Source organism: Metarhizium brunneum, chromosome 1 (assembly GCF_013426205.1).
Source record: "Metarhizium brunneum chromosome 1, complete sequence".
Lineage (NCBI taxonomy): Eukaryota > Fungi > Ascomycota > Sordariomycetes > Hypocreales > Clavicipitaceae > Metarhizium > Metarhizium brunneum.
Genome location: NC_089422.1, coordinates 4,685,375 through 4,702,819, shown reverse-complemented (window position 1 = coordinate 4,702,819; position 17,445 = coordinate 4,685,375). Strand labels below are relative to the sequence as shown.

At 51.9% G+C, this 17,445-nt stretch overlaps 5 protein-coding genes across 5 annotated transcripts; 3 read left to right on the top strand and 2 right to left on the bottom strand.

The window, feature by feature from the left end:
• Positions 1-4,194: 4,194 nt before the first annotated feature.
• G6M90_00g014010 (uncharacterized protein) lies at positions 4,195-5,577 on the top strand (the record flags this gene model as incomplete). Its single annotated transcript, XM_014693635.1, has 1 exon — positions 4,195-5,577. One exon carries the CDS (start codon positions 4,195-4,197, stop codon positions 5,575-5,577), a length of 1,383 nt encoding a protein of 460 aa, XP_014549121.1.
• An 875-nt stretch (positions 5,578-6,452) lies between these two features.
• rhp23 (UV excision repair protein) lies at positions 6,453-8,098 on the top strand (the record flags this gene model as incomplete). The annotated part of the gene is made up of 7 exons (XM_014693636.1): positions 6,453-6,470; positions 6,618-6,665; positions 6,753-6,825; positions 6,895-6,974; positions 7,039-7,359; positions 7,425-7,913; positions 7,973-8,098. 7 exons carry the CDS (start codon positions 6,453-6,455, stop codon positions 8,096-8,098), a joined length of 1,155 nt encoding a protein of 384 aa, XP_014549122.1.
• A 592-nt stretch (positions 8,099-8,690) lies between these two features.
• Positions 8,691-10,439, bottom strand: bdp1 (Transcription factor TFIIIB component B''; the record flags this gene model as incomplete). The annotated part of the gene is made up of 1 exon (XM_014693637.1): positions 8,691-10,439. One exon carries the CDS (start codon positions 10,437-10,439, stop codon positions 8,691-8,693), a length of 1,749 nt encoding a protein of 582 aa, XP_014549123.1.
• A 526-nt stretch (positions 10,440-10,965) lies between these two features.
• Positions 10,966-13,600, top strand: BRE1 (E3 ubiquitin-protein ligase; the record flags this gene model as incomplete). The annotated part of the gene is made up of 5 exons (XM_014693638.1): positions 10,966-11,097; positions 11,410-11,553; positions 11,609-11,669; positions 11,726-13,356; positions 13,427-13,600. 5 exons carry the CDS (start codon positions 10,966-10,968, stop codon positions 13,598-13,600), a joined length of 2,142 nt encoding a protein of 713 aa, XP_014549124.1.
• Positions 13,601-14,190: 590 nt separating this feature from the next.
• On the bottom strand, positions 14,191-15,123 carry saraf (Store-operated calcium entry-associated regulatory factor; the record flags this gene model as incomplete). The annotated part of the gene is made up of 1 exon (XM_014693639.1): positions 14,191-15,123. The coding sequence occupies one exon, from the start codon at positions 15,121-15,123 to the stop codon at positions 14,191-14,193; it is 933 nt and encodes a 310-aa protein (XP_014549125.1).
• Between the last annotated feature and the right edge of the window lie 2,322 nt (positions 15,124-17,445).

The window sequence follows — 17,445 nt, the reverse complement described above, 5'->3', positions numbered from 1 at the left end:
AGGTCAGCAAGACCAGCAAGCTAGCATCGGCAGTTTGCGAGATTGAACACTCAAGATCTGTTGTACCTAATACTTCTGCCCAGTTGCTTGGTAAAGCCCGGCGATACTAGTACGGAGTGGTAGCAGGAGTATTTGTGTGCGGCGTTGAGAGCCTGTCTATTCCGTATCATTGGCACGAGCAACCCTCAAAGCTGTCTATTGACATAGTCTGTGCTTCACACACGCGTTCACCACCCCATACCTAGAAAGGCAGTCAGCTGTTATTAGAAACACGAAAATAGTCTTCAAATAACTTACTAGTCCTTGAGCCAGCACGTTCGCGTTGGACCAATCGTGCGTCGTTCAGCCATCGCCGCCACTGCAGCCGTGCAGCCAGGTCATGCGGCGACGTCCTGGTCATGGTCTTGCTCACGGTGTATGACGAGGTCCATGGCCACCAAGGTTGGAAAGACCCAAGGTCAGCAAGCGCAAGTACACGCATTGCATGACAATATAATACAACTTTTGATTGCCAGTCAGTCTCTGGCACCCACTCACACCAGAAGCCAAGGTTGACCAACCCTAGAAGCCCCACCATGCCACTCACTCACTGCCCACTTCATCGCCAGCATAAGTAAGCAACGCCAAGCATCACAATGCTGTAGAATGTCAATACGTGTACGTCACTACGGAGTGCACTACCTAGGTAGGCAATAATCCTACACGGGACTCGACATGAATGTCAATATTGACATTCTGCGGGGCATAGTGCTGTTGTCGCGCCTTGTTGCCGGTCTCCGGATAAGGACTGTTTTACTCTTCAAAGAACTACGCAGTAAACAATCAGCAGTGACTGAGACCTCATTCATCATGAACCTGTTCTTTGGTGTGGGGTAGTTAATCATGAGATGAATTGTCATCTTGATTGTGATCGGCAAATGCCTGACCATTTTTTTGACTTTTCCTTCTGCCGGGGCATTTGCCCACTTTGCCGGCACACACTTTGTCTCGGGGGTAAAAGGGTCAAAGGCAATGACTGACCGCCAACCGTCTTCCACGGCCCAGCAGCCCTACATGTTGTAATTTCTGGGCCTGCAGCGAAGCAAGACTCGAGAGGCGCATTGCGCATTGTGCATTGTGCATCGTGCATCATAGTACATATTGTGTCGGCTGAACGCATCGGCTCCCTGCGTTTGGCACCATTGGGGTTCTTGGTGTAGTCCCAGTTACCGCTGCCGATTCCATCCACGTCTGGTATTTCTGGATGTCGAGGTGAGCTGAGCTAGAGCTAGCGACGCGTCAAGGACGGCTTAGTTTGTTAGTCTGGTTTGTCGTGAATGATGACACCGTATCATCATTTCCGTTGTCATCGCCTTGGTATGATGGACCACGGCTGTTGTCGAGGCAATTGCGTATAGAAACGCAAAAGATGAAAGTAATCAGACTTGTTGTTTTCAACGGCCAAGTGGGCACGCCGCACTTTATTGTATGCAGGGTGCTCGAGTGGGCAGTAGGAACATTGGAAGCCCACGAGGACATGCTAGTACTACTACTAGCATAAAGTAACCATACTCGAGGTTGCGACCTTGCAATTGCACCCATTACTCCATTCTAAGGAAATACAGAGTACATATACTCCGTGGTTATATACAACATGTCGTACGTGCACAATTGCTCCTGCAATCTGCCTCCCTCAGTAGTACCTTCCTAAAGTACTTAAGTAGCTACCTTGTACATATGTATGTCTGGTATCAGATGCTGGAAGGGAGCAAGAATCTGTGTTTGACCCCCTGGGCAGGCAGGGCTCGAGCTGTCGCGGGCGGTACCGTGATAAAACTTGTCTGGTAAGTAAGTAGGATTGCAACGGCAGCCCAAGTACATGCAGATTGATCATGCCAGATATGCATCTCATTACGCCTCGCCCTGCTCGTAAGCAATAACTTGACACTACTACTAGTACTACAAACTGTTCACCTTCCACCTGGCTTGGCCGTCTGCACCCACTACCGGCCGGGCCAGGAACCAGGTTCATCAATCCTGTGGGACTAAAACACGTGCTTCCTCCAGCTTCTTCGTTTTAAATTGGCAACGAGCCGGTGGAACATCCGTAGTTACCGGGTATGATGTAGTACGTGGTAGTTGCAGAGTTTTTTGCATGGCCATCAGTGGCTTGAAGTATGCGGTGCTCACACCACGTTTTGAACTCTGTACGTGATGAAATATGCAGGGACATTTGTTGCACCATGTCGACTGGTTGATCCTTTCCACCCAGTGTCGGCTAATAAGGCCCTGGCCATCATTGAGGCCACCTTGGAAAGGGTGTAGGCATGCGCAGGATAATATTTGCATTGTAGGTCCAGCTCGTGTAGCCCGGGAAAAAAAGAATTACATCATTAAGCTATTTGCTTGTTGTTTTTGTTTTTTGTTTTTGTTTCTGTTTCTGTTTCTGTTATGGTTGTTTATTGACCAGGGTGGTCTTGGTGTCAATCTGATTTGTGCATTGTTTGCCTAGGAGCCCGTGAGGTATGGCTCTGGGCTCACTAGAGCGTTGGTGCGTGCAACAGAGGTTGCCGCCTAGCAACGTGCTGAAAGACGACACCTGCTCCGGTAAAGCCATCCAAACTCCAGCGGGCTCCAGCGGGCTCCAGCGGGCCCCAGCGAGTCGCAATAGACTGCACATGTGGAAACTTGTGCCTAGATCCGGGCTAGTGCCCCATGAGCCGCCACGAGGCTCCACGCACTGTAAGTTTTGATGTTTCGTGACTGCTTTCCTCTGTCCCTTTTGAACCAGGGGAAGAAAAAAAAATCAAACCACCAGGCTTTCCTCCCACTTTGGACCTCGGGGGAGGATCTGCGCTTTGTGTTTGCTGCAGTTTTTGAAACGTCAGGTTGCCAGTATAGAGCCTAGCTGCTCGTGCGCGCCTCACATCCCCAGGTTGCGTTTCAACTGTGCGCCCACCAGTAGCATGGAGTACCGAAGTGTCAGGAACAGGCATCGACTCATGTCTCCAATCGGATGTTGGTGGGAAGGAGCAGTTGGGGTGCTCGTTGCTGGTAAAGTCCGCTGAGGTACCGGATACTCTGGGTCATATACAGGACACGACTTCTAAACATGTATACAGTACGCGGCCAGTATGTCTAATGTCTAACAGGCTTCTGCCGTCTCACGTCCTTGTTTCCTCTTGGCGCCGCGCTCCTTCCCCGCCTGCCAACGGCCTGGCCCACAATACCCCCGGTTCTGGGTCCCCAAATGCAAGGAAGCTTGTTCCTGGTCGTGCCTGGTTGCTTGCAGCAGAATTCTATCCCACTGGCTGAATTGAGGAAAAAGTGCTCGAGTGCACAATGCCGGACAAGCATCCTCTCCGACAAGATGCTTGCACGCGACGGTTCCATGCGCTTCTGACGCGTTTACTCGGAGCTGAGGGCTTTTTTTTTTTTTTACTTAGCTCATGGGTATGACCAACAATTGGCCTGCTTCGTTTGGTCGATATTCTTTCCCTCCTCTTCCATTCCTCCATTTCTGTGATGCTCGCTCTTGCACCTGAAAACGACGACGGCTCTGATTATTCTACATTCCAGTACCCCGGGTGTTCATGACACCCTGCCTTAGTTTTCCTCTGCGTATTTCCGGTGGAACCACAAAACATTGTTCGTCGTTCGGAGAGACCAACGACGCCACGGTCTTTGTCACAATTGTCGTCGGTGCTCTTTTCTTTGTGTGACGGCCGGCACCAGTACTTGTGGCCATTCTCTGCCAAACAAGTCTGTTTGCACATACAATACTCTGCCAACCGCCGCCGCTGTCGCCACCTCTTTCCAACAAACAGTTGAGAGCTCAATTCTCGAAATTACGACGTCAGGTTCACGTCTATTTGACAACTATTTATGGTCAATTCGCTTTGCCGTCTATTACGATTGCGGGACTGGCAACTTTTTATATCTGCGGTGGAGTCATCGTGACTTGATGGCTCCCACTTACTATTACACTCCAATTCTGTGAGAAAATCGACGACGGTTGAAATTAATTAACAGTCCACAAAGTTTGGAGAAAACGGCCACGCAAAATACACTTTTACGAATCCGATAAAAGCCAAGTTACCGTGTGCTCCCGCAGGTGATTGGGCGCCGCGACCACAGTCGTGTTGTGTTGTGTTGGGGCGGATTCTTTGCTTTTCCCTTTCTCTAAGGCTTTGACAGCCTCCTCCTGCTGGCATGATGCTCCGCGCCGGATTTCTTCTCATCGTCGCCGGAACGCTGGCCGTGCTTGCAACATCCGTTACCATTTGCCTCGAAATTATTTCGTGTGTGCATGCAGCAAAGAATTCCAAGTTGCTTATAGCAAGCAGCACGGCCGCCGCCTTGGAGTCCGTTGTCCTGCTTATACTTGGTGCACTCGGCATAGCACAAGCTGTACCAACAAAGGTGCCCTTGTCATGGAAGTGTTCTTTACCTGCATTTATAACTCAACTCTTTGCTTGGCTAGCTGCCCTGGTAGCTTCCGTAGTCGCTTTGGTCTACTTGCAGGAGTGGTGGACACAGCTCGAACTAGACGACGAGGCCGCTGAAGGACGTTGGAAAGTCTTCGTCGGTTCAGCAACAGTTGTGGCCTTTTCCACCGCTCTCCAGCTTGGTTCCATAATATTGCACTTTGCGACAAGTCGAGATGTTACCGCTGGAACGGCTTCATCCTTTCATTCAAACGAAGAGGGCCGCACAATGAATATCAAATCCGTTCGATATAGCCGAACAACTGTTGGGGCCGCTCTCCAGGAAATGACATCAGTGAGAAGCAATGAGTCTTCGCCGCCTTCGCCGGAAAGCTCAAGCATGGGGCCAATTGACTACTTGAAGGCATCCATGTCTCAAGCCATTCGACCTGCAGCATCCCGAACCAAATTTTTGAAGAGTGGGCGACGAAGAGCGACTTCACTGGACTCGAAGAATCCTCGTAAGAGCACAGATACGTCTTTTGATTCTTGGGACACTTCATCTGTGGACATGTATAATCGTCAAGTTGTCATAGAGATGTCATCTCCAGCGACTCTCAATAGAGGCTTAGAGACGATTCCTGCTAGCCCGTCTGGGAGCCGCTCTCCCACCCGGCCAGGCACTCCTCTCGATATGGAGCTGGAGCCTCCCCGTATGCTATATAGAGCAGAGAGTTATAGCTCGAGCGTACTATCACAACAAGATCCCCACAGGCTTACCCCCGACAGCTCTGTGAACGAGGCACATATTCACCCACTCTTTCGATCTGATTCCCCGACGCCACCTCCCGCCGCAAGTCCCGGCACAGTTGTCCTGGCTGCGCCAAATGCCGGGCAAGTCATATCGTGCAAGTCTAGCATGCAATCTATGAGACGCCTGCGGAGTGGAAGCTTGCCTGCGACGCCTAGCCCTCTTATCCACCAGGCCAGCTTCGACCTCCTGAAACAGTCCAAAATGGGGGATGACGGCGATGTTGGCCGAAAGAGTTCTGGTACACGAAGCGAGCGCAAAATGACGCCACCTGTACCTGAATGGCTGCTAAGCCCGTCTATGAAGACCAGCCTGGAATCATTCCAGGAGCAGAAGCAAGAGAATGACGAGGAGACATAATGAGGGGACAGAAATGAAGTGACGATCATTGACTTTTCTTTGTATTTGTACGCATGGCTGTGAGCGATTCGACCTGAATATTCTTTTTTTTTTTGTCACTCTTGGGTTTGATGGGGATACGAGATTGGGGTGCAAACCTCATTATGTTGATATGACTTTGGGTATAATTGGTTGATTTGTACAAAGAGCGAGGCGTTGTATTTAGATGACGGGACATGTAATTTTTATTAGCGGCCATTGCTGGAGAATTCAGCGATGGACCATGAGGCAAAAAATCAAATGATATTCAAGACTAGATGTACTTTCGGGTCTCATCCCCTGGTGAATGTGATGCAGGTCGGATACGTCTTTGGCGCAACTAGCCGCCGCCGCCCATGGACCATGGTTCACCATTCGCCACCCCGGGAAATTTGGCAAAACTGGCAGTCTTCAGCTTCGCGCAGCTGCGAACCCTGCGTTCCTGTATTATTCAGCTTCTACAGTACATACCTACAAGTAGGTAGTAGGAGCCTGCACAATAGTAGTTGCAAGGTGGGGGCTTGCTTCTTGCATGACTCCAACTTGGACATTGGTCTGGACGGTCCTCGTGGTTGAAGCAGCACGACATGTTTTTTTCGCTGGCTGGCTGACAAGACCAGATTGACCCCACCTCGACAGACGACTGCCCGCCCACAAAGAGCCAAAGAGCCAAAGAGCCACCGGCGTCGAAGTCGGTCTTCAGCCAACCATTGCTTCCGTCATCGTTGCCATCTTTCTCTCCTCCAACCTCTCCAACCTCTACCGTCTCGCCTGCACGGACAATTTGCCTGGGACCTAGATCTCACTGACGACTCTTCTTCTATCGCAGCTGTCGAGCTGCGCCTCTTCTGCCCATCATGAAGGTCACGTTCCGAGTATGCCTCATCCACAACCCCCCGCCACCGTTGGTGCTTGTTTGATTGGAAGCTGTTTTGGGTACATTGGTCTGAAGCTGTGTAGCCTGGCTGCCCGTGCTGAGGTGCATCGCGGAAATGTAGCTGACTCTTGGTCTATTTGCGCAGGATCTGAAGCAACAGAAGTTCGTCCTCGAGGTCGAACCCACCGACCTGGTATGTCTCACCTGCCACGATACCTCGGCCGTTCCGATATCGACCATGTCAACAACACACGCCGTGACTGACTGGAATATGTCGTAGATCTCGGCTGTCAAGGAAAAAATCTCCGGAGAGAAGGGGTGGGACCCTAAGCACCAGAAGCTCATTTATTCCGGTTCGATACATGGCCTGCTCCAAGATAATACCTCTGCCTTGGCGAACTGGATTTTCTGACCAGGTTTAGGCAAAATTCTGAAGGATGATGAGACCGTCGCTTCCTACAACATCGAGGAGAAGGGCTTTGTCGTCTGCATGGTGAACAAGGTATACTATTTTGAGTCAAATGCGCCGCTGCTTTCACCAAGCTGGAGGGCTAACATATATTCAGCCCAAGGAGAAACCAGCCCCTGCCGCTGAGTCTTCAGCTGCTGCTCCTCCAGCCACACCCGCACAGCCTGTTGCAAGTACTCCTGCTGTTCCAGCTGCTCCCGCCCAACCTTCCACTACTCAATCCGCCGCCCCGGCCACGCCAACTCCGCAACGTTCTGGCGAAGCTGGGGGGGAGACAGGCTCAGGCCTGGCTATGGGTGCTGAGCGAGCTGAGGCCATTACAAACATGGAGGCTATGGGATTTGAGAGGAGTCAGATCGAGGCCGCCATGCGCGCTGCCTTCAACAACCCTGACCGTGCGGTCGAATATCTTTTAAATGTGAGTGATGGGAGGAGCACAAAGTGATACAATGGTGAAGGACACACATCTGATAAATCTCAAAGGGTATTCCTGAGAACATTCAACAAGAACAGCATGCTCGCCAGGCTGCCGCAGCCGGACCGACGCAGGCCACCCCTGCCGCCCCCGCCGCTCAAGAGGGCGGAGAGGATGATGGAGGCGTAAACCTCTTCGATCTTGCCGCTCAGGCTGGTGGGGGTGGACGCGGAGGAAGTGGCAGTGGTAGCGCGGCTGCTGCTGCTGCTGCTGCTGCGGGTGCAACTCAGGGCGGTGCAGATCTGGGCAACTTGGATTTTCTCAGACATAACCCTCAGTTCCAGCAGCTCCGCCAAGTTGTTCAACAGCAGCCTCAGATGCTCGAGCCTATTCTACAACAGCTTGGCGCCGGCAACCCCCAACTTGCACAGCTGATTGCCGCCAACCCCGACCAGTTCCTCTCGCTTTTGGGCGAAAGCGCCGAGGACGACGTTCCCCTGCCCCCCGGCGCCCAGGCTATCTCTGTCACAGAAGAAGAGCGCGATGCTATTGAACGGGTGAGTTGGATGTAATCTTCTAAGATCCGGTGCAGATATGAAGTGCTGACGGAATATAGCTATGTCGTCTTGGTTTTGATCGTGACCAGGCCATCCAGGCTTATTTTGCATGTGACAAAAACGAAGAGCTCGCCGCAAACTTCTTATTCGACCAGCCTGATGACGATGAACCTCCTACCAACTAAGGTGGCTGGCATTGGTGTGGCAGGTACCGTGTGGAGGACAATGACAACAACGGTGGAAGCAGAAGCACTCACGAACGCTTGTTATGATTATGAAACAAAACTCCGAACGAGGTTAATGACAATAGCCGCTGGGGAGGAGTTTAATGTCACGATTCCAAAGGGAGGCGAAACGTGGGGATGGAGATTTCGCTGGTTCAACTACACAGTTACAACATTGGAGAGCCCATTTTTTTTTCAACAAGTGAGTTAGTGTGGGAGAGGACATGTTTGCAAGTGGCAATCAATGTTTGAGGTGCTGGACTGCATAGGCACTTAGGTTGACATATTGGCCTAGAATATTTCGACAGTGAATGATATTGCAGTCTCCGCAAAGCCATCTCGTGGGCCACTAATGTATATAAACGTACCGTGCCATGTTCTAATCTCGTCGTGCAAACATATTCAGCTGTAGAAGACCGCTCCCGCTATGACCTGCCAACTCCGTCCTTGTTTCCCTGTTCACGTCAGAAATCTCTCGTGGGTATCGTGTATCCCCCCCTCCCCTGGGCCCGTCGCTACATGGGAACATGTATTCACGCCAATAAAGCAATCCTCAATCTCCTGTGATTGGCTCGCCATTCAAACCGTACTGAATCGCCTGCTTGCCCTTCTTCTTGCCCTTGCCTTTCTTCTTGAGCCCGCCATCTTCGCCGTCCTCGTCCGCAAACAGCTCCTCCTTCTTCTTCCTCATAATCTCCGCCTGTTCATCCGCCACCCTCTGCCTCTCCGCCTCGTAAGTCTCCTCGATCTTGCGGTGCTCCGCCTCAATCGTCTCCAATGATTCGAATTCGGCACCCGTGAACGCGCGGTATTCGTCAATGTCTATCCTTATAGTCTTCTCACCCATGACCGCGGCGTCAATGAGTTTCGGGTTGTGCCGTTCTTCGCGGTTGAATTTGAGTTTGATGTGGCGGCGCTGTTTGCCGGGGAACATTTTGGAAATCATTTCGAACTCTGTGCCGAACATGCGCAGGCCGCGGTAGAAGAGCTCTGTTTCGGGATCCGTCCAGACGTTGGGGCCCCTGAGCTTGGAGGTGTTCATGAATGAGGACGAGGTGATGAGCCGCGTGAAGTCGTTTTCTTCAATGGTCTCCATGTCCTCGTTTGCGCGGGCGGCGGCGGCGCGGGCGTGCCGGTCCATGACGAGGGAGGACTGGTCGACGATGATTTGGCCGTCGACGATGCGGAATTGAGGGCCAGCTGTGGCCGCCGCTGCCGCCGCTGCCGCTGCTGCTGTTGAGGGTGTTGAGGTGCTACTGTTGGCTTTGGTGGTTGTGTCGTTCGTTGAGCCTGGTGCCGGGGATTGTGTGCCGTCGACGCCTGCTTCGCTGGCGGTGTCGCCGTCCTTGTCGAGTTTTAATTTTAAACGCGCTTTGCGCTCGCGCTCGCGCAGTTCGTCGTGGCGACTGAATTTCTTGCCGATTCGCAAGTCCCGTGTTAAGTCAGACATTTTGAGCTTTTGCAGGTCGACGACCTGGTCCTCTGCGTCTTCGGGGGTGAGAGAGCGGGCTCGGCGGGAACTGGATCGTGATCCGGTGGCATTGGGCGTGCTAGTCTTGCGCTTTCGTGGTGCGGGGGTTTCAGTGCCGTCATGTTGACGGGATGTTTTTCGCTGGCGCTTCTTGGGCCGTGAAGGCTCGCCTTCTGGTGCAGATGTGGTAGCATCTGCGCCAGTTGTTGACGGTCTCCTGGCCCTCGTTCTGATGGATGCTCTAGAGGCGGAGGTAGGCTCTTCTGAAGCAGTTGCGGATGAGCTCTGTGTTTCTCTTGGTGGCGCTGTAGTCCTGGCTGTGCTGCCTTCTTCTGATGATGTAGATTGTTCGGGCGTTTCTATTGAAGTTCTTGGTGGTGGTTTGGCGGCTGATTGACGTCTCGTTCGCGCGCTCGGTGCCGATTGTGACGGAGTATCGGCTTTTGGTGGCTCCGTCACAGGAACAGTGGTTGAGGTCGTACCACTGGCTGCCGGTGTCTCTTTTGGAACTTGCGGTCGTGAGCTGGACTCTAATTGGGATGCCCGTCTCGTGGTTCGCCTTGATGGTTCAACGGGAAGTTCTTTCTCAGGCTCTTTTGCTAGTTTTTGAGCCGCGGTTTGGGGCACCCCGTGCGTGATTTCGTGTGTATCTGGTTCCTTTTCTATAACCTCCGGCGCCGTCTCTGGCAATGTCTCCGAGCCGTCATCAATTGTAGGTTGAGGTGGTGGTGCGGTTTTTGTGGTTGGTGCCGATGCCCCTGGTCTTGGTCGCGCGACCGGTGCCTTGGGCTTGAAGGCAAGCCCGCCTTTCTTCTTGAACATGGAACTCATGTCGTACTAGTAGTGAGTACTATAACAGTGACGGAAATTTAAGAGAAATCAACAGCGTGACGCTCTTTCGCGGGACAATTGATGGATTCACACTTGACGCTCACCCGAGTAACTGAGAAATAAAGTGGGTTGCCTGCAAAGCGTTCGGCTGCAAGCGAGGTTTAACCGGGTTCAGCCATCGATAAGAATACCAAAACAGGCTTAGCGCGGGACTAGTGTCCTTTGGCCATGCCTCTCTGATCTTCGAGTCGACTTGGAAATTTCAACTCCTGGCCTCGATCACCCTCCCCCCATCACCAATCTCTTCCCCCCAAAGGCAATTCTTCACGGAACTTGCCTTGATGACAGCCCGCGCGGTGTCAGCTGCAGGACGAGACGTGGCTCATGAGCGTTATAGCTGCCAAGCTCTCGCTCTGAACAGCTTCTCGCACCGAGTTTCTGTGACCCTTTGTTTCGTTTGACGCGTTGTCTGATGCCTGTAGCAACGTCGCCGTCCACGTCGCCTCGTCCATCCGTGGTTCCCAAAATGGAGGACAGGAAGAGGCCCGCCATCGGCGGCTCCGATGATCTCGCTGCTCCCCCTAGTAAGCGAGTCGCCGTGAATGGTTCCAAAACAAAAGATGATGCGATAGAGATGAAGGAAGAAGGTTGGATCGAGGTGAGTGTCGCACGAGCATGATTTTCGATGCCTCTTCCGGCAACCTGGCACACGACCACACTATTGCACTCGGATTTCGAGACTTTTGGTACTTGTTTCCCTTGTCTGAGTGGTACTTTGGGACATTTGCGACCCTGATCCTGACGAGGCTTGCGGGTATCGCATGGCGTCGTGAGGGGTCGTAACCAGCGGCACACTTGGCCCTCACTGCAGCAATTTTGGCTTCAACTGTCTCGACTGTGGTCAGGCTCAGCCAATGAACGATTTTGGTTGTTCTTCCCCAATGACTTTCGTGCTGACGATCAATTTTAGGCCTATACCAAGGGGGCAATTTACCGCCAAATGCAAGAGTACAGTCGTAAAGCCGCGACAGCTGAATCACGCCTCGAAGAATTGCATAAACGATGTGTACATCATGATGACCATTTAAGGATCATTGATGGCTGGTGGCGCCAAGTAAGTGCCGAAGACGACTGCTATTGACGCAGCCCAAAACTAACAGGCTGGCTAGTTACTCGAGGAATTGGAAGTTGCAGCAGAGCCTACCTTATCTGGAAATGCACCCACGACAGGTACGGAAGAGTATGTTGCCAATGTTGGGTCCAATACTAATGCTTGATACTCCTAGATCCACCCTATCTCAGCGCAATCGGTTTCAAAGACTTAAGCGAGTTTCAATCCCATCTCTCAGACAAGGGCAAAACTATAAAGACAAAAGCCGAGTCACTGCTGAGTCGTATTGCCTCGCAGCGCGGCTCCCTGAGTCCAGACGCCGCTTCTTTGGAAGCGAAAGTGAATAACTTGCTTGCCGCGCAGAAGGAATATATGCTGAAGCTGGATCGTTTGAACACAGAGAAGGATCAACTCTCCGAACAATTGAATACCGCCACATTAAGATACTTCAAAGCCGAAAAGAAATTAGACAGAGCCAAAAGCTCTCAGGTGCAAAAGTTGGAGCAGCAGGCTTTCGCAAATGCTACCCGCCCTTCCGGAGCGACGGCAGCGGCAGCAGCGGCATCGGGTGAAGTCGGCTCAGAACAACACGAAGTGAATGGTTCATCGGATGAATTATTGCTCAAGTATGAGGAAACAACGGCCTCTGCAGCGAAACAGAAGGAACAACTGGATTCTATCCTGTCGGAGTTGAAGACGGCGCAGGACGAGAATTCAACACTGAAAGCCCGCCAAAACACTTGGTCAGATGAGGATTTCATCCGAACAGACGTCTTCAAGCAATTCAAGGCGCAAAATGAGGATCTCATTAAGCGAATTAATAATCTGGAGGCGACAAATAAGCAACTTCGGGAGGAAGCCGAAAAACTGCAGGCAGAGCGGACATCCTACAAAACCCAACTGGAAACTGATGCGAGCCAGGTAACACAAGAGTTGGAGGCTGATGTCATAACTAGAGATCAGGACCTCGCCCGAGTTCGTTCTGCTAGGGACGAGATACTCGCAGAGAACACACAAAGAAAAGCCAGCATGGAGCAGGAGAAGGCCTCATTAGGGCATGTCAAGGAATTGATTAGCGCGAAGGACGATCGCATTGCCGCTCTGGAGTCTCGCCTTTCGCGGCTTGAACCTGCCGAGGACCAGGAAATGGTCAATGCAGATGATCTCACGGAGCTTTCCGAAGATGAGCTCCGGCAAAGGTATAAAAAGCTGCAACAAGATTTCCAGTCTATCAACCAGGAACTGCCATCCATTGAAAAGGCGTACAAGAAGATGAAAGATCAAGCACAGAAAAAGGTGTTGGACTTTGTAGCCTTGGAAGAAAAGGTTTCTCTTTTGATTGCAGAGAAGAGCAAAGCAGACCAAAAGTACTTCGCTGCCAGAAAGGACGCCGACACCCGAAATAATGAGATAAGGTCACTGCGGCACCAAAACAGCAAGAGTACCGAGATCATTACTCAGCTGAAGGACTTGGAGGCACAAAATAGATTACTCCTTGGCAATTTGGAGAAGCAGGTTGCTGATTTGAAGCAGTCAAATGCTCTTCTAACAGCTGAGAACAAGAAGATGGAATCGACGAGTCTCGAGGCAGTAAGACGTTCTGATTCCCTAAACCGACAAATCAGCGACTTGACGAGTTTGGTGAAATCTCGGGACAATGCATCTGCAGCTGTGCGAGAGCGAAATACGGTGCAAGAAGCCGAGGTCGAAAAACTCAAGGTTCGAATTGAGCATACTCAGAAGGACCGAGATAACTGGAAGAACAAGGCGCTGAGCAACTCATCAGAAGAGGAAGAGATGCTTCGGGTAAGTTTACAACCTTGCATTCTCCAATTTTGCCGTGCCATCAATGTCAAGATGCTAACATACATCGCAGACATTTGCACTATGCACAATTTGCAGGAATAACTTCAAGAACACGGCTCTAAAGACTTGCGGCCACTTGTTCTGTAACAAATGCGTGGACGATCGTATTAGCAACAGAATGCGCAAGTGCCCGACATGTTCACGAGCCTTTGATAAGATGGACGTTATGCCTGTCCATCATTAAGTAATTTAACTTTGATTTGGTGGCATGCTGCCACACTGAAGGAACAAAAAAATTTTCATTACAAGATAACGCTTCCGCAAGGGCACCCGCGACTGGATTTGGCCAACATTCAGCTTGGAATGATGCAGCCATGTATATCGATTGCTATTAGAAGTGGGTAATGGGCAGCGATGATAGCTATTCATGATGTCTCTCGCTCGATACGAAGGCTCGCGAAAGGTCGAGGCGTTTTACTAAGTCATGTCAAGTCCGGCACATACCGACGACATGTCATTGTTTGGATATTGTACTACTAGGAGCAGAGGTGGGTGGTAGTGGGGTTTGAACTTCGACTGTGTACATGGTAGCAAGTATTATTATAGATCTAAGGATCGTCGGAGTCCGGGAAGGGTGGCGGAGTTTGGGGCTACATTGGATACTTGAATAAACTTTTCAACATTGTTGAACATATATCTAAACGACTTCGTAATGCCGGGTGATTGGATACATAAGGTTGTAGGTATATTCACGCTGCTTTTGTCAAGTCTGGGTTGACATAACAAGTATCCTCTTTATGACACATCAGTATGTCTCTTGTCGACTTGTTCAATCTATCTACGTCGAGTAGATCCGAATCCAGTGCTCTCATGCCTCGATGAACCCCCGCTGCTCGATGATCCCCAAGACGCGGCCGGCGACGCGCGAGGACTGGCTGGCCCAGAACCCCAAGTATTACTGCCCCATCCACGATCATACCCTCTCCTCTCATCATTCCTACTCCTATTCCCCGCCAGGTATCCTGCCGCAGCACCTCCCGCCAAACCACTCCAAAATCCGGGACCCCAAGCAGACCCTGAACTCGACGGTTTCGTCCCAGGATACGGTGGTGGAGGATCGTTCCCGGGTCCCCATCCTCCTCCGCCAAAGCCACCACCGCCGCCGCCGCCTCCGCCGCCTCCCCATCGCCGTCCAGTATTCCCCCGTGCCTGTCTGCCCCCATTGCCGGCAACACAAGCCGAGTACACAATCCACCCCAGCACAGCAACAAACACGACTGTGAACAGCCACGCACTCAGATCCGTGCCGCCCCTCCCATCACTGAAATACCCGCCATACGGGTTCGCGATGTGCGGATACCGCTCCTGGCCCTTGCTCGTCAACAGCAAGCTGTACTCGACGCCACATGAGCCCTTCAACACATAGGGGTCGTCGGCACTCGCGTACCCCTCGCAAATGACGTCCGTACTGCCGAGTTTCAGCTCCTCGGGCAACGTAGCCGTACAGCTCCATTCAATATCTTCACCGCCATACGAAGACCCCTGATTCGTGCAGCGCATGGTATCGATGCTGTAGAGGGAGCATAGCTCTCTCGAGGAGGTGCATTTTAGCTGTGGGATGGCCGAGACGCGGCGGTTGGTGGTTTTGGCGCCGTTGCCGCGGAGTGTGAGGGACTGGACCTGCGAGAGGAGTATGGCATTTTTGGGCCTGGCGGCGACGGCGAGGAGTGGGAGGGCGAGGAAGGTTATGAGGGGGTGGATGTGCATTTTGCGTGTGTGAGTGTGTTTTTGATATTCGATTCTTGACGGGCTCCGTTGGTGGACGTGGTTTTGTTAGAAATTGGTCAGTGTGGAGTTTGCATGTCTCGCGGAGACGGGATTCATTGGGATGCCATGTGCGCGGTAGGCAAGGTTGGATGTAGGAGAAGTCTTTTATGTGTAATGGCGAATGTGACAAGCTAGATGGTTTAGAGGCAAACTTCTGGATTGCTGGAGAGGACACGATGTCCAAAGTGATTCGATTGAGGTTCGTGTGGCAAGTGCTGAGTGACGCAGCGTAAAACGGGCAAGTTTGACGCCTGAGGTCGCGGGGAATGGCCTGATTGGGTGCCCCGAACCGGAGCTACCCCTCCATGGGCGGGCAGCCACAGGTGGCTGCAGCGGAAGCTGCCAGCATGATGTGGCAAGTGCGATCGTACTCCAAGGGTCCATAAAATACTGAGTAATAAGTACGTACGAGATGGCAGCCCATCAACCACCAATATTCCAATACGGCTAAAACGTCGACGTATACGTCTACGTCACCAATTACAGCCGCTACCCTGTCAGTCCTCAAGACTGTCAAGATGATTCTGATGCGCATCGGAAAGCCAAACTTGTTGCAGGGAACTCGGGTCCCGGACAAGACCGAGGAACCCGTCGGTCTGCTAATCCGCGTTTGCCTGGCGCTGCAATTCTGAACGTTACGAATTGAAGTACGGTGTAGGTAGTAGGGACATGGCCGTGGGTGTATACTCCATGTCAGCCCCAAGTAGACGACGTAAGCAGAAGTATTGTATTGGGGGATGCCTTAAAACGTGATTCACGTTTGCACGACATGCTTGCCCCCCTCTTCGGGTGCGACAGCCGAAGTTGGCCTTGGCCAAGTTCTCGCATTCTGAAGTAGAATGCGAGAACATTCATCGAGCATGGATGGCATTCCAGACGCCAGTTTTCACAATTCAGCCTCCCGGCCCCGGCAGGCCATCTCGGATCCTAGTACCAGTCACAACTTTGCTGGCCAGGTTGGCATGGTGGGGCAGACGGGATTCCAAGTCATGGAACGGGATTGACATGGACCAGACGGTTGTTGATCTAGCCTGTCACTTGCGGCAGGAGTTGGTGTGAGGCAACAGCAGGATATTGGATTGCACCAAGCTTGAGTCGTGGAGAACGCTGAGTCTTTCATAAAGTAGCCAAGCATTGCTCTTACTTACCCAGGTACTCTTGCATGCTCCTGTGTGACGGGTGGTTGCGAATCATGGTCACTCATGCATGCCATCAGCCTCTCCGGACTCCTACACAATTCCCAGTGTTGGTGAAACGTCGTGATCAGGGTAGGCAGATACCAATTCCAGTCTCCGCATATGCCTCTGGTGTTGTGCTTCAAGATTCAGCGGCCTGCTGTCAAGACACGCTCCCGATCTTTAGACCAGACTTGGAGATCATGTGTGGGAATTGATGCCTGCTCCAGGGACCAGACGGAAACCCTTTCTGCCTCCTACCCTAGGCAGCTGCACAAGTACTGACGGCCAAGCAGAAGCGACAAGAGCGACCGACATCTCGTTTCTCATTAGCCAGCGGCGGGGACCGAGAGACTACCTAGGTACGTACCGTACGGTCCTAGCTCGTTTAGCCCTGCATCAGACTCAGACTCGTCGCGGCTTGCACTGGCCGATCCTGTGCTGGCAACATTGAACGGCCAGTGGGCCACCGCGGGCTCGGACTACTCCAAGACCCCGAAACATCTGGTCTGTTGATATCAAATCCTCACAGTTCAACGCTTTCACCCGGATTTAACAGCCACACACTAGACATCGACAAGACTGATTGACTGCATGTCCAGGCTGGCTGATGTGACCTGCACCGGAACGCTTACTGCCGCGTATGCAAGCATGCAAACCCTCCAGACCCTGCTGTACTTTGGTTCAATGTTGTCAGTCGCTGTCGGGTTGCTGGCCAATTGATTCTATATCCACCCTGGAATTTGTACCAATTGTATGTTGTGAATTGTCAACATTCAACATATTTCTCGCCTGGGTACTCTGTACGTTCTGATGGGCTATATTTCGCGGATCTCAAGTCCCTGGCAGATAATTCTCCAACATGACCTTTTTTTTTTTTTTTTGCCAAGCCCGCCCATCTGTGCCATGTCGAGTCTAAAAATACAGACGCAAGTGAGGCCCTGATGTACGGAGTATCCCAGACTGCAAAGGTGGAGCGGCGCCGAAAGGAGGCAGGCGCCCGCGACGGTGATGAATCAGGCAACAGGGGGCAATTGAGCATCCATCTCGACTTTTTTTCACTTTGCACACACAACGCCGCCCGGTA